Here is a 15100-nt window from a genome sequence, read left to right on the forward strand (position 1 = left end):
ACTTCACAAATAATAAATTTTTTGGAAGGTTTTGTGTGTAGTTTATGTAAGGTCTGAAATTTGTGTAATATGTTTATGTGAAATTCTGAAATGTAAGTGAAAATTATGGATGTAATATCCAAAATTTGGTTGTTTGGCAACAGGTTTTGTTATTGTTGCATGTCAGTATTAGCCTCATTTAATTTATGTTTATTATTTTTCAGAAACAATTTTTTTTTAATTAGACTATATAATACAGTATTTTTTATGAACAAAAATTCATCTCCTCATTCCTACTAAATCATTTTCTCTCTCATTTATACATTGCTTTAAAGTAAGTCTTGGGAAACAATTTAATTTCCTTTTGATGGTTACAGTTAAGCACCTTTTCTCCTACATATACCTCATATGTCCACATCAATTTAATACATTGGTATAGTCCATTATGTTAGTGTTCTTGGGTTTCATCTTTTCTGTAACTGTATTATTTTTAAACTTAGAGTAATTACTAATTATATCATAAAGATGTCCCAAAAATCCATTTCCATTTCAACTTATAATAATGATTTCCATAATTCCTTTAAATACATGTTTTCATTTTGTTATACATGTATTTTGGTTAAGTACATTCATAGTTAACGAGTTGTAATCCTGACTTTTTAAATCCAATATTTTAATACTTATTTACTGCCTGCTACATGAAAAATTATGTGTAGTTTTGGCATCGATTAATTTGTTGCAGCATATTTTTTTTAATGCATGTCATTTTCACGTATTACAAGTTATGCATTACAAGTTTCCCATTTATAAGTTAAACTGGAAACATGGTATTTGTGTTCTCACTGGTGAGTTACAAGATACCCATATGCTATACATTTTTGCCTGTTCCAATGCTATCTGTCAATCATTTGTAGAAATATTTGTGTTATTTAGCAGTGTTATGAACTGTAAAAATGTTTATGTTACTTCAACTACAACACCAAATCTATAGAATTACTATCATGCTAAGTAAAAGTAAAGTTTACCTTTTTTTACCAATTACTTAGGACCTCTACCAAACAGAAAGGGAAATTAAAATACATGCTGTACCATAAATGCACCTGTAGGACGTATTTAACTGGTACTGCATCCAATATGTTAATCTCAGTTCCATCCTCCTTAATCAAATCTCTGTTCCATTACCATATATTCCAATTTTTTTTTGTACTCATCACTTAACTCAACTTTCTCAGATTATAATTTGCGTTGTTCTCATACTCACCAAAATGCAGGGTTTATAACATGTTATCACTTACTTTTATTTACAAAAACATTCTTTATTATCTAATGTAAATAAATTTTAAGGTTATCTTGCCTTAAATTTTTACTTGTAATAAACCCTGAAGTGATTACGTATAATTTATAAACTTTTCACTGCTTGTTCATAAATTCCACTGATATTATGATTTCTCATAAATTTGCTATAAATTAATAGAAAAGTGTTATTATAGGCTTTATGAACTCGTATGTCGATAAAGTGTGATTCTTGGTTGAGGCTTAACCTATTATCTATTTTGTGATGAATAATAACTATTTTATCAACACATATGTGTGCCTATCTCACACACAATCCTAGATTTGAAAATCTTGCTATAAAATCTATGAATATTCATCCTCAATGCTTTTATATATATATACATACACCATATTGGTCACCTAGATCACCGGATCTTACTCCCTAAGATATTGATTATGGGGATGGATAAAATGCAAGGTATACAAGCAAAACATGATAAACTTCTTGATCATATTGTCAATGTTGCTGTCCTCATCAAGATACGCAAAGATATAATTTTGTTGGTAACAGAAAATGTAAGGAAACAAGTTGAAAAGTGTATTGACATCAATATTGGAATTTTCGAACATTTATTTTAAATTAATGCAGTATAAATCACATTCTGTTTTTTTAAAAAATAAATTAAAAGTATTTTAATTTCTCAAAGGTTTAAATGTATTGTACTAAAAACAGCTGTTTTTAATTTTTACAAATTCATAGCATTTTCTGTTATGTTTAGTTGTTTTGCTTTTAATGATAAAAGTATACTTTATTTTTGTTTTTATGGATGTTATTTCATCAATTTTCAGAGAATTAAATTCTCTACAAGTTTTGATAATAAAATTTACGCTTTTATTAGTCATTTAACAAAGTTATTGTAATTCAAACTTAAAAAAAAGTGTTTTTTTTTCCACCGAAGTTTTCTGTTTTACGTTAGATATCATGACAATCAGATATTAATGTATGATATCATGTATATCATGATGTCAATGTATAGATATCATGTATGATATTTCTAGGACCTGTTTCTTCAGTTTTTCTGGATAAAAAACATAAGCAACCAATTACGTTTACCCCCCTCACATAACGTATTAAAAATTTCAGAATGACCTCATTTCAACAGGGAACTGAAGTTCGGGCGTAATTTTCACAAGCTGTAATCTATAAAAAACCGTTCTCGAACATATGTTCGTATAAAACTTTAAAGTTCTTGAATCAGTTCCCTAATCATTACCTTTTCCTCCGGAGAGGAAAAGATATGTTCTAAAATGCTTCATTTGCAAGTTATGGCTAGTGAAATTTTCACTCGGATTTTAGCTACCCCGTTGAAATGAGGTCGTACTGAAATTTTTAGGACATTAATTAAGGAGTAGAATTAGTGATTTCTTATGGGGTTTGACCTGAAAAATCGAACAAAATAGATTCCAGAACCGTATCTCCAGTAGTTTTTGAGAAATCTGGGGTGAAAACCAATAAATTGGAGTAAAAAATCCTGTTTTTTATGTTTGGCATAACATAACTTTCTTAAATGCATAATATACACGTAAAACTTTTAAACAAAACTTATTGAAAATTTAATATTAAACAATGTGATGTAAGATGAATAAAACAAAGAAAGTTTAAAAAAATTCGACTTTTGTTTAGAAACAGTACACTAAACCAATCCGTATTATATGTACCAGTTCATAATAAATGTTCAAAAATGAACCCATCATTTTTAACACATTTCTTTGCATGTTTTGTACTGCTTTTGTTGCTCTTTTTAGTTCTTCATGGTTGCCCTTAAGCTGCGCACCCGCTTTCATTATGCGAACAATTAATTCCTCGCAGGAATGTACTTTTGTTTTATATACAATATTTTTCAGCCATCGTGCTGGAAGTATACTTTGAATCTCAGCGCTAGAGGAACACCTTCAAGCAACTGTGTTAATTCTTCTTGATGAAAGTGCAAGTAAACTTCAGCATTTACGCAGCCAGGTGATATGAACGGTCCAAACGGCTGATTTTGAGGAAGAGCACACCATACATTGACGCTAAATCGGTGTTGAAAATTGTTTTCCACCATTTCACGAGGATTTACTTCTGCCCATATTTGCTCATTGCATAAATTGTTGATGCCATCTGGAGTAAAATTTGCCTCGTCAGTAAACAAAACATACTTGTAGAGTTGTCGATTTGTATTCCACCAGTTGCATAACTCCAAGCGAAGAGGACCGTTCCTGGGTGTAGATGTTGATCTGGCTGTTTATGATAAGGATAAAATTTGTTTTGTTTAAGTGTTTTCATCGAATACGAAATTCCGTTCCGTTTAGAAAGACGTCGCATACTGATGCCAGGACTACGCTGAACTAGATCGATAATAATTCATAACAACGTAGTGTTGGACAGATCTTTTGTAGCTGGTAAGAATACAAGGTAGTGAACCTTTTTCCCGAAGATTGCGGAAAGTCGCGATAATTGTTTTGGGATCTGGAATCCTGCGACTCGAAAAATTTATTTCATATTCTACTGCAGCAGCAAATCCAACGATTTGGTAAACGTATTTCATATTCTACTGCAGCACTGTAGCATTAACGCTACGCACACACAAAATGAATACCATATCAGTATATTCCTCTGTTGTAAATAAGTACGGCATTACTTCAATGGCAAATCGATTACGTAAAAATAAAATTCACAGAAAACCTTCGCTAACCACAGCACAGTTCACAGTATCCGATACACTTAACGTACCTTACAGAATGATTTAAACAGTAATGCAAGATTGTGCATTGTTGATCAGCTGTTGTTTTATTGCCACATTTGAAATAATAATTTTTCCAATAATTTATTGCATTTCCGTAATTAATTAAAATATTATTATCTAAGTAATTTTTATTTTGCAATTCATTATTCTAGTTTTTTCTTAAATTTTTTAACAGCAATTTTTGTTTTTACAAATTTTTCACATGACCAAAAAAAGAATTTTGTTATGGTTTTTGTTTACATTAAACTATTACTTTTTTGACAAATGTAGTAATGTACAGTTTCTAAATAAAATTCTAATTTTTCTAGTATTCCTTTCTTTTATTTAACATATCTTACACCATTCTGTTCAGAATTAAATTTTCTACAAGTTTTGTTTAAAATTTTTATATGTTTATTACCCCATTTAGCAAAGATACTGTACATCAAAAATAAAAAATGAGGTTTTTACCCCAATTTATTGGTTTTCACCCCAGATTTCTCAAAAAATATTGCAGATACAGTTCTGTGACCTATTTTATTCAATTTTTCAGGTCAAAAACCAATAGAAATCACTGTCCCTTAAATAACGTCCTAAAAATTTCAGTAGAATCTCATTTCAACAAGGTAGCTTAAATCCGAACAAAATCTTTCACTAGGCATAACTTGCAAATGAAGCATTTTAGGTCATATGTTTATATGGACTTTTTTCATTATTTTCACGAGTAAAATAAGTTATGAAAGTCCCGGGAGAACTTTGTGATACACTTTATATATATAGATTGTACAGTATTTTTTAATCTTTCATTTAACAGACTGAACGCCATTAATGAACCAAATTTTAATAGAAAAACAAAATATTAAACTTAGCAGGGTTGTCAACTAGATCAGACTGTAGATAATTAATAATGTTATTTAAATTTCCTGAGTTCTGTAAGTAAAGTCATTAAGATTGGTATTCCAGATCAGAGTCAATCTATCATTGGTATATTATACCAACAAGATTTTATAAACTAGGAATATCATTAAAAACAATAATGGCCCAAAATTGACTGAGAAACACCACATTTAACAATGCTACTGCTGCATCTAATTCTAGAAACACAATTATTTTTATTAGACTATTACCACATACATAGTCAAATGGTTAAGTACAATTTTATTAATGATAAGGAAATTTTGTAAACTCCAAGAATTTCAATTTAATACATAATAATTTACCATTCTTTGAAAAGCTGTAACAAGACTTCTGTTAAAATATCCCCTTTATCTAAACCCATTGCCTCAACAAAATTTGCAACAGCATCATGTTATATCATCTCATTGCAAAGCAAACCTGATTTTTTGAATACAATTTTTTGTGATTAATTAGCCAAATTCTATTGTAAGAAATGATCATCTGATCTATAACTGGTTGGACAGTCATGGTAAAATTTTTTAATCCATAACTATTAAGTAAATTCTTACAATTCAAAATTTTATCAGGAAAAGCATGATAAATTTTTTTTATAAATGTAATTCTTTTAGTATTTTTATAACTTATAATATCTTATTATAATATTTTTAAATATCTTAAAAGAATGTCTATTTTTTTAAAATTATCATTCTTACCCTTTAAATCCTGTACTACTAACTAATTCTATATACTTAAACCTACAGTGAAAAATACAGAGCCCACATTCTCAAAATTCTTTCTGAATTCACTTACCTAAAAAAATGTTTAATGTAATATTTTAACACTAGATTATAGCAGCTCTTTTGATTATTTCTACAGAATTTATTTAAAAGTATCCAGATGCATTGTAAAAACTTGACATTATTTTAATTTGTGGCTGAATTCAGTTATTACATATACATTACAATTTTTCTCTAGAGCAGCAATTCAATTTATAAATTTTATCTGTTAAATACTGCACATTTTGGTGATAAAGATTTCATTATTTCTTGACTATAAATTGCCATCAATGATGGTAGAAAAATGGGTCAGCATCAACTTAACAGTTTTTAACTTGAGCTTGTATGGAAGTAATGTTATTTACTAATCATTCACTGAAGTATAAATAACTGTTGACTACTTCATTCAGTTTATCAATATTAACCGAAGAGAAATCATTACAGTGAGATCCATCAGCACAGTACTTGATATCTCTTCATTATTCCTGAATCTATGGAACAGACCCAATGAACCCTTAAAACATTCTCAACTTAAAATGGTTATCAATTACTGACTGGAAATAACTGTAATAATAATTTTCATGTTTATTTGGAGTTATTTGTATCAAATAATCACTTTTATCACTGTTATGTTGTTTCTGTTTTTTCATTAGTAATTTTTGATCTTGAAGTACTGTTTTTGGGGATGTTATTTTTGATTTCTTTTTCAGTAACTTAGGCTCATGTTATGATTTAACAGCCTTATATTTTTCTTCATTATTTCTTTTAGAGAGGCCTTACTTTTAACTTAAAATAAGATAAGACACTGTAAAAATTTTTCAATTCTGAAAATTCTTTATTTAGCTCATTAAATACAAAAGTTTCATAAAAAAGCAAAAATTTTATATCTTGTTTGAGTTAGTTAATGTAGCTCACCAATTCATCTGATGCTGTTAGAAAGTCTAAAGTATCTGACTCTAAATTATATGCCCTTCTAGTTTTAACCATTTTTACTAAAAATATTATCATGTTGAAAACTAATGCAAATATATAATTAAATAGGTACATTAAATATTAAATTTACATTAAACAAACACCCACACACACACACACACACACACACAATTTCATATTACATTAAAAACAATTACAGTGGCCATGGATACATCGTCCGTACCTATGTCCTGATGCTACACAACCTAAATTACATGCTACAGTAACACACATGTTAACATCTTTTATAGCTTCATTTTTCTCATATGAAGGATCTTGCTTTACATCTTCCAAATCATTATGATATTCAGCAAGATGTTTTTCATCATAAATCTTTTTATTTAACATCATTTTATCTCTTAATTCCATCTCGCCTAGTTCACTTAACACTTGTATAAGTTTATCCCAAGCAGCACTTAGTTCAGTCATCTGAAAGGAAAAAAAATTGGTAATATAATAACTTGTAATTCTTTATATTTTTATAAATATATTCTAATTTATAAACTAAATAATACTCGTATGTCAATTCTAATTTATTCATGTTACCTACTCTTAGTTTAGATCTAATTAACCTATCTTGATTAACTAATGAAACAGTTATGATAATATCAAGCTGTAGTTTACAAAATACAGTATATAATTTATATAGTTGACAAGCAAAGAAAGTATTAAACAGCCATTTGGTAAAGTGAGCTTGTTCATATGGATTTGACAACATTAATACTATCTCATGATAAACTGACCATCAAAGCTTTTTTTTTTTTTTTGAATTTTTGTACATGATGTCTTTTAATACCATTTTGTAGTTTTCAATTTAATTAATTCTTATACAATATTTACTTTTATTTTTCAGAAATAAAATATAATAATAATAATAATATTTAGTTTTCAAATATGGCATTGTTTGGTATAACTATTATATATAATTTTAAAACAGCTTACCAAATACCAATTTGATTTCCTAGAGCGCTTTTGGCTATTCTGCCATCTTCAAGAAGATAATTATGATTAACATGTATAAAACACTAACATCTATAATTAAATTATGTATATACATATATATATAAAAAAAATTTATCATCATTTTGTTCAAATTTGTCAAGTTAAGTTTTAAGTCTAAGTGATTGAGGAACTATTACAATATGGACATAGTCACTAAACTTTTGATGAATTCTAACAAAATGACGATCAGTTTATATATATGTAAGATTATTGTTTTATATATGTTAGTCATAATTATCCTCTTGAAGATGGCAGAATAGCCGAAAGCGCTTGAGGAAATCAAATTGGAATTTGGTAAGCTGTTTTAATATTAAATATAATAATAATTGTATTAATTATATTTCATATCATTTGATTTATAACTCTTTTAATGTTGACAGTTTATTATTGTATTATTTTTTAGAAATCATTCTAGTATACTTAATGAACTATTATGTTGTTATTATGGAAATTAGTATATTTATTTATCAATTCATGTAAATAAAATATAACATGCTGGTACATCATATAACTCAACCTTACTTAACAAATACACAATTTATTTGTTGCAGTAATTTTTGGTAGTCTATGTTAAATAATAATAATGTTTAAGTTTAGAAATTATAAAAATATCATTTGGCTTGACACAGAGATAGTGCCATTATGACTAAAATGACTATGATATTTTTAAAATATGATTCTTTAGATTGTATGCTGTGAAAGTTTTGCATGCATTTAGAAAGAAGCATGCATTTAGTTGCTTGTTTGTAGCAATCGTATGAAGTAAACATGTATTAATGTTTTTGAAAAATAGATAAGTTGAAGTTTGAGCTGTTGTGTTAAACCTTTGTTTTAAAAGCTTTAACCAAGACAGACATACAAAAAGAGTTAGGTTCCACTTTAAAGGATTCTTCCCTTCTTTTTTGAGTAAAAAAGTGGGCTGTTGAATTTAAACATGGTTGTTCATATATTCATGAAATCTACTCTTGGGACACCCAAAAACTGTTACTACTGATGAAGTTGTCAGAAAAATCCACTTTGCCATTTTAAATGATTGAAATCACATGAGCTTGCTGACAACACAAGCATCTCGATGTTTTGTGTCTAAAAAGGTTTTCCGCTCAATGGGTGCCATGTTTGTCACATTCGAATAAAACTTATTTAAACACAATTCCTCTGAGTTTCTTCTATGTTTTATAACATTAATTAAACATGGGTTCACCATTACATTCCAGAGACCAAACAATGGAGGGAAGAAAACGTGAAAAGCACCAAAGAAAGAAAAACGGCTCCATCTGCAGGAAAAATCATGTCTGTGGTTTTTTGGGATTCTTACCTCTTTCCAGAAAAAGGCAGGATCCCCACCAGAGTGGTGGTCCTCAGCCCTCATATTTGTATGTGTAATAAAAGTGATTGTATCATTTTTTATATTATAGCAATGTAGCACATTACAAACAGAAAGACACGGCCTCAGGGGACTAGGGGACTCAGGAACCTATTCCAGATGAACAATACACTTGGTCATATTGTAATATTATAAGGTAATTACAAATGGTAAATTACTAGGTTTAATAAATGTTCAGTAGTAAATTAATAAATTATTCTAATCTCAGAAGACTGAAATATATTCATACAACTGATCCTTTTTTTATTTAATCGCAAAATCAATTGAAATCTTACAATGTATGATAGCACATTGTTCGTATTTACCTGCTTATTACAAATTTGCTCATACATATTCTAATAAATATAACAATTAATTGTTCATTTCTTTAACACATGGTTCTGTACAGTTTAAACTGAATTCATAAATTGCTGAATATGTACAACAATGTGAAATGTAGTTGGTGTTTGAATATTAAACTAAATAGTTATGAGAAAGAGTTGATAACTGAGCCCCAATGATTAAAAAAGAATAAGATTCATATAATTCCAAACAGTTTAAAGAAAACGAGTTTGTGTAAATAGCTTTGTGTCAAAATGTATGCCCTTAAATTCTGTACTCCTGATAAACTATTTATAGGCAATTTTTAATAATTTCCTCGTTTGTTTTGAAAAAGCAGGCATCAACAGCGATGGTCATTAGCCTGGTGGAACTTGGTAGCATATAAGATGCCATGCCTGATCGGGATTTGAACCCAGGACCTCCTCACAAAATGCCAAGATGCTACCTACTCAGCCTCAGAGGTCTAGTTGTAAACTCATCATCACAAACAACTTATTTAATACCTCATTTCTGAAGTTGAAGTTTCTGAGGTTCAAATCCTAGCAAAGGTAAGTTACTTTGATACAGATTTTAATATTAGGCACTGGATACAGGTGTACTTTGGTAGTTGGGGTTCAATTAACCACACATCTTAGGAATTGTCAGCCAGATTCTGTGTACAAGACTACATCTCATTTGCATGTCATTCATATATTCTCATCTCATTACGCCATGGTGGGGGGGGGGGTTGCTTACTGTTCACTAGAATAGATTGCAACATACAGATTAGGAATAAAAAAAATTCTTTCTGTTTAAATATTGAATTTTGAAACATGAAAAAATTGTAACTCTTTAACATTCATATTGAGAGTAATTTTATAGAAACAGGCTTTTTTAATTCTCTACTTTAGTAGTATGGGAGCACAAGAATATTGTCAAGACTAAAACTTTTTTCAATTTTGCAGGATTATCTTACAAAATTTAAAGAAAAACCAATAAAAGTGATTACCAGCTGCTGACAGCTCATTTCTCAGCTCTTTATCATGAAAATCTTAATTCAGCACAAGATTGAGGAAAAGATGTTATTACAGTTTTTTTCATAACTTAGTAATGTGATTGATTAAAAAACTGAAAATGATTTTATTCATCTAGTATTTACTGTAATCTAAAATATGAAAAGTGTACTAAAGTGAATATTACATTTAAGTAGATTATAAATTTGTTTTAGTTAAAGAAAAAAAATTATCCACACATCAGAATAAAAAATATTTCAAGATTTATTGTTTATTTGTTAAGAAAGACAAATCCGGGATGGTTCAGGATTTTATTCTAGTTTATGGCATTATCACACCCTAAATATTTCTATATTTCAATTTCTTTAGTAGCTAGTGTCTCAGTTATCTTTACATGGATTTGAATACTAGATCATGGATACTGGTGTTGTTTGGTGGTTGGGTTAACCACACATCTCATGAATGGTACACTTCATCTGCACTCATACATATCATTCTCATTCATCCTCTGAAGTATTATCTGTAAAGTTATTATCTGAGGCTAAACAGGAAAAAGAAAAAAAAGTAGCTAGTCTCAGATAACGTATGTGACCATAAAAAATCATACTGAATCCACCACCCATCTAGCCTCTAGCCATCTAGTCAGAGATAAAAAGATGTGCAACTGAAATCAAAAATTTTCCATAACATTTGCATTTTATAAACATAATTGACATTTTATTTATTTATTTCAGATACAACAAGCTGATGCTCAATTACAGTTTCTTGATAAGAGTTGAATTTGATTACTTATGATTGATTACATTTTCAACGAAAGTGAACTATGTTAGTCTGTCTAGAAAATATATTTCTCAAAAACTATTTTGGTGATTTCTAAAATATAAAAACCAAACGATTTGATTTTTCTCAGAATCATAAGCATTTCATTCATTCTATATTAAGAAATGTACATATAAATAGTAGGTAGATTTTTTTTTAATTTACTCATATCACTGTAGTTACTTCAGTGATTTATAATGCTTATTACATTATAAGTGGTGAAGTATAATAAAAACAAAATCTTATCCAACATAAAAATTGTTATTTAAATAACAATCTTGTATGACATCATTGTTATGTGTGTATGTTGTGTTTTGTAATACAAAAATGTTGTTTGTTATTTATTCTTATCTAGATTTATATTTTTAAAATCTTAATTTACTAGGATTTTAAAAGAAAGATCTTCATAAAATCTATTGATTTATTTTTATTAATAGATCAGTATTTTCATTTTTTTTCTCAGAAACTGATTGTTATGAAACAAAAAACCAATGGTTTGATTTTATCTTTGATTAATGTGTATTCTGCAATTTACAATTAACATATAAAACAAGGACTTGTTTTACATTTCTTTATGTATAACAATACCCATATAACTTTTTTAGTATCTCTAACATAACTTATATTAACAGAGTTTGCTAAAAATATTCATAACAATTTATGGAAGTTATTTTTATCATTTTAAGTAGAAGTATCTTTTAATAAGATTTTTCAATTAGCAAATATTATATGCAGTATACATGTAACTTAGTTAAAAGAAATGTGCATAAGGTAGCAAAAACTAAACTTTTTAACTTAAATAGCATACCTTTCTGATCACACCAGCTTCAGAGTTAATGATGGAACTAGCACATAAGAAGAATAAAATACTTGTTAGAACAGAATTCATTGTCAAAAATATATGTATATAGAAATTAACTTGTACTATATAGTTATTTCTTAATTTTTAAAGAGAATTTGATTCAGTGTAAACTAATATATAGATCCTACAATATAAAAAAAACAACTAAGTATTATCTTTAAATTGTACTGTTACTATTAAATTGATAATAATGATAATAATAATAATAAAATTATTTTTAGAATAAATGGAGATCATCACCTTTTAGTTATCACAACTACTTTAAAGATAAATTATATTCTTCAAATATTGTGATTATTTCTGAATAATATTTAATTACTTTTATTCATATTTTTCCTATTAAAATACTTAAGTCTTTTAACACTTTATTTTCATTGTTTGTTAACACTTTATTTTCATTGTTTGTTTACAGTTACATAAACAATAAGAGTTATGTTTTGTTAATTTAGTTGTTTAAATTTAGCACTCCTGTAATTAAAATTGAATCCAACAAGGAAACAAAAATGTGTTTATTCTGTAATTTTATTATCTTAAGGGTTTTTGTTTTAAAATTATTGGTAAAAGGTTTTCCTTATTTATACTTTCATAAATTTGTAAAAAATTAACATATTTTAAAAACAATCCGCACTTTCTACAATTAATTAATTAATCAGAGTACTTATAATAAAAGCATGACTAATTTCACAAAGTGTTATTTTATTGCGTTCAATGTTGCTTTACAAAGAAATAAAAAAAAATATAAAAAAATAACAATAATTACTTGTATGGCAAGCAATGAAGTATGCCAAGCCTACCAAGATAAAAACTGTGATTTACAGTATATATTTTCATATAGGTCAGACATTAATATGTTTTTTATGATATCTTTAAGGTCAAACTATGTAATGATTTGGCATCTATTATTTTTAGATTGAATACTTTATACCCATTACAAAATTGTTGGGATAGATTTGAAAAATTTGAATTAATAAGTGGAAGAGATATCTCATTTAAGTTTCCATGTACTCCCTCAAGGATGAAAATGGTTTACAAATATTTTTACTGTGAATCAAATAATGTGTGTAACTTTTCTTTTTAAGGAAAACTTTACGGGTTAAAACTAAAGGTTATTGCAATCTTGTTTAATAGTCTTTCATGGAATTCAAAGATATTTTGTTTTACATTCTGCTCAAATAAAATAAAAACTCAGAAGTTTTCAAATAAAAGTTTTAAATACCTACTTATTTACAGCATTCTGATAAAAGTAAGATCTGTAATTATTTTTTGGACAGCATGTTCATTTGGATTGAAAGTTTATCAGATGTTCATTAAAGATGTCATGCCAGTTTTGATTTAGGGCTTAAGAATCAATTTAAGTTTTGTTAAAGTGGAAAAGTTTTATGTTATATTCCAAGATGCGCTGGCCAGTGAATTTTATAAAATGTTTGTAAGCTCTTTTCTTTGTTACTTATCAACTAATCTTTTATATTATTCATTAAAAAGATTTTACTAAACACTGTAGATTAAATTTTTCAATATATTTCCCATATATTTATTTGGGCTTAATGAGTGGACTAAGTCCTATTATATGGTTTAAAGTTCTCTTATAAAGACTAACTCTTTTTCTATTAAAATAAAAATATTTATCTTAAAATAAAAAGAGATACGAGGGTTATTTTTTTTTTCAAGGTCCGATCGGATGAACCAATCGGATGTGATGAACCGATCGGATGAACCGAGCATATGTGTTGCGCAGCGTCTCTAGTATGGCCTTCAATCACGCCGCGTCACTTCGTTTAGTTCTGAACACGCAGCTAGCACGTATACATGCCTACAACAATAGCATCTCCCGCCAAGTGTGAAGCGCGTGCGGTAATTCGATTTCTTCAGGCTGAGGGGTGTAATGCAGCTGAAATTCATCGACGAATAAGTAATGTGTACAGTGAAACTTCAATGAGTGACAGCAAAGTGCGGCAATGATGCAGGAACTTTAAAGCTGGACGTGCAGATGTTCATGATGCAGGCGGTCAGGGAAAGACGCGAGTGTCAACCGATGATCTCGTTGAGCGAGTGGATGAGGCAATTCGAGAAAATCGTCGGTTCACAATTTCTGTATTGAATGATTCGTTTCCTGAAATTTCAAGGTCAGCTCTCTACACCATTGTGAGTGAGAGACTTCAGTACCGCAAACTATGTGCGAGATGGGTTCCCAAGATGCTGTCCGACCATCACAAAACAATGAGAATGGACGCCTCCCTAATGTTTCTCCAGCGCTACCACAATGAAGGAGAAGATTTTTGAGCAAAATTGTCACAGGGGACGAGACATGGGTCCATATAGAAACTGAAGAAACAAAAGAACAATCCAAACAGTGGATGCATTCTCATTCTCCCAGTAAACCAAAGAAGTTCAAGCGAACCTTCTCCAAAAGAAAATGTACGGTTATTGTGTTCTGGGACACAAAAGAACTCCATTCCAAAAAATGGAGTTCTTTTGGTGGAATTCATGGAACGTGGCACGGCCATCACTGCAGCCTCATACTGTGTGACTCTTCAACGTCTACGAAGGGCAATTCAGAATAAGCGGAGAGGAATGTTGTCATCAGGCATTGTCTTTCTCCATGCCAATGCTCGGTCGCACACTGCAGCTGTAACAAAGAAGCTCCTGCAGCGTTTTCGTTGGGAAATGTTTGATTACTCACCATCCGATTTTCACCTATTTGCTCACATGAAACGCTGGCTAGGAGGACAACATTTTGGCACAGAAATCGAGCTGCAGACCAGCGTAGAAACATGGCTGAAAATACAGGCGTCTCCGTTCTATGATGAGGGTACTGGAAAGTTGGTACCACGCTACGACAAATGTCTAAATCGGAGTGGCGACTATGTTACGCTTAAATAGCGTAACTATGTAAGTACTTGTTACAAATAAAATTTTTTTTATTTTCACTGTGGTTTTAATTTCGTGACCGATCGGACCTTGAAAAAAAAATAACCGTCGTATTTAAAAAATCTTATGTGTACGTCACTGACATCCTTGTACGCCTATTAAATTACATAAATACATTTTTTTTAAAA

General features: G+C 29.2%; 1 protein-coding gene across 1 annotated transcript; it reads right to left on the reverse strand.

Annotated features, from left to right (window-relative positions):
• Positions 1-6504: 6504 nt before the first annotated feature.
• Positions 6505-12150, reverse strand: LOC142318736 (uncharacterized). The gene is made up of 2 exons (XM_075355141.1): positions 11991-12150; positions 6505-7093 (listed from the first exon to the last, which is right to left on the reverse strand). Exons 1-2 carry the CDS (start codon positions 12069-12071, stop codon positions 6809-6811), a joined length of 366 nt encoding a protein of 121 aa, XP_075211256.1. The 5' UTR covers positions 12072-12150; the 3' UTR covers positions 6505-6808.
• Positions 12151-15100: the final 2950 nt, after the last annotated feature.

Source organism: Lycorma delicatula, chromosome 2 (assembly GCF_047948215.1).
Source record: "Lycorma delicatula isolate Av1 chromosome 2, ASM4794821v1, whole genome shotgun sequence".
Taxonomy (NCBI): domain Eukaryota; kingdom Metazoa; phylum Arthropoda; class Insecta; order Hemiptera; family Fulgoridae; genus Lycorma; species Lycorma delicatula.

Excerpts from the sequence above, each read along its gene's own strand:
- LOC142318736 (XM_075355141.1), bottom strand. The coding sequence starts at position 12,071 with ATGAATTCTGTTCTAACAAGTATTTTATTCTTCTTATGTGCTAGTTCC. Across the intron at positions 7,094-11,990 it reads AAGCTGGTGTGATCAGAAAG|ATGACTGAACTAAGTGCTGC; the intron begins GTATGCTATTTA and ends TTTTCCTTTCAG.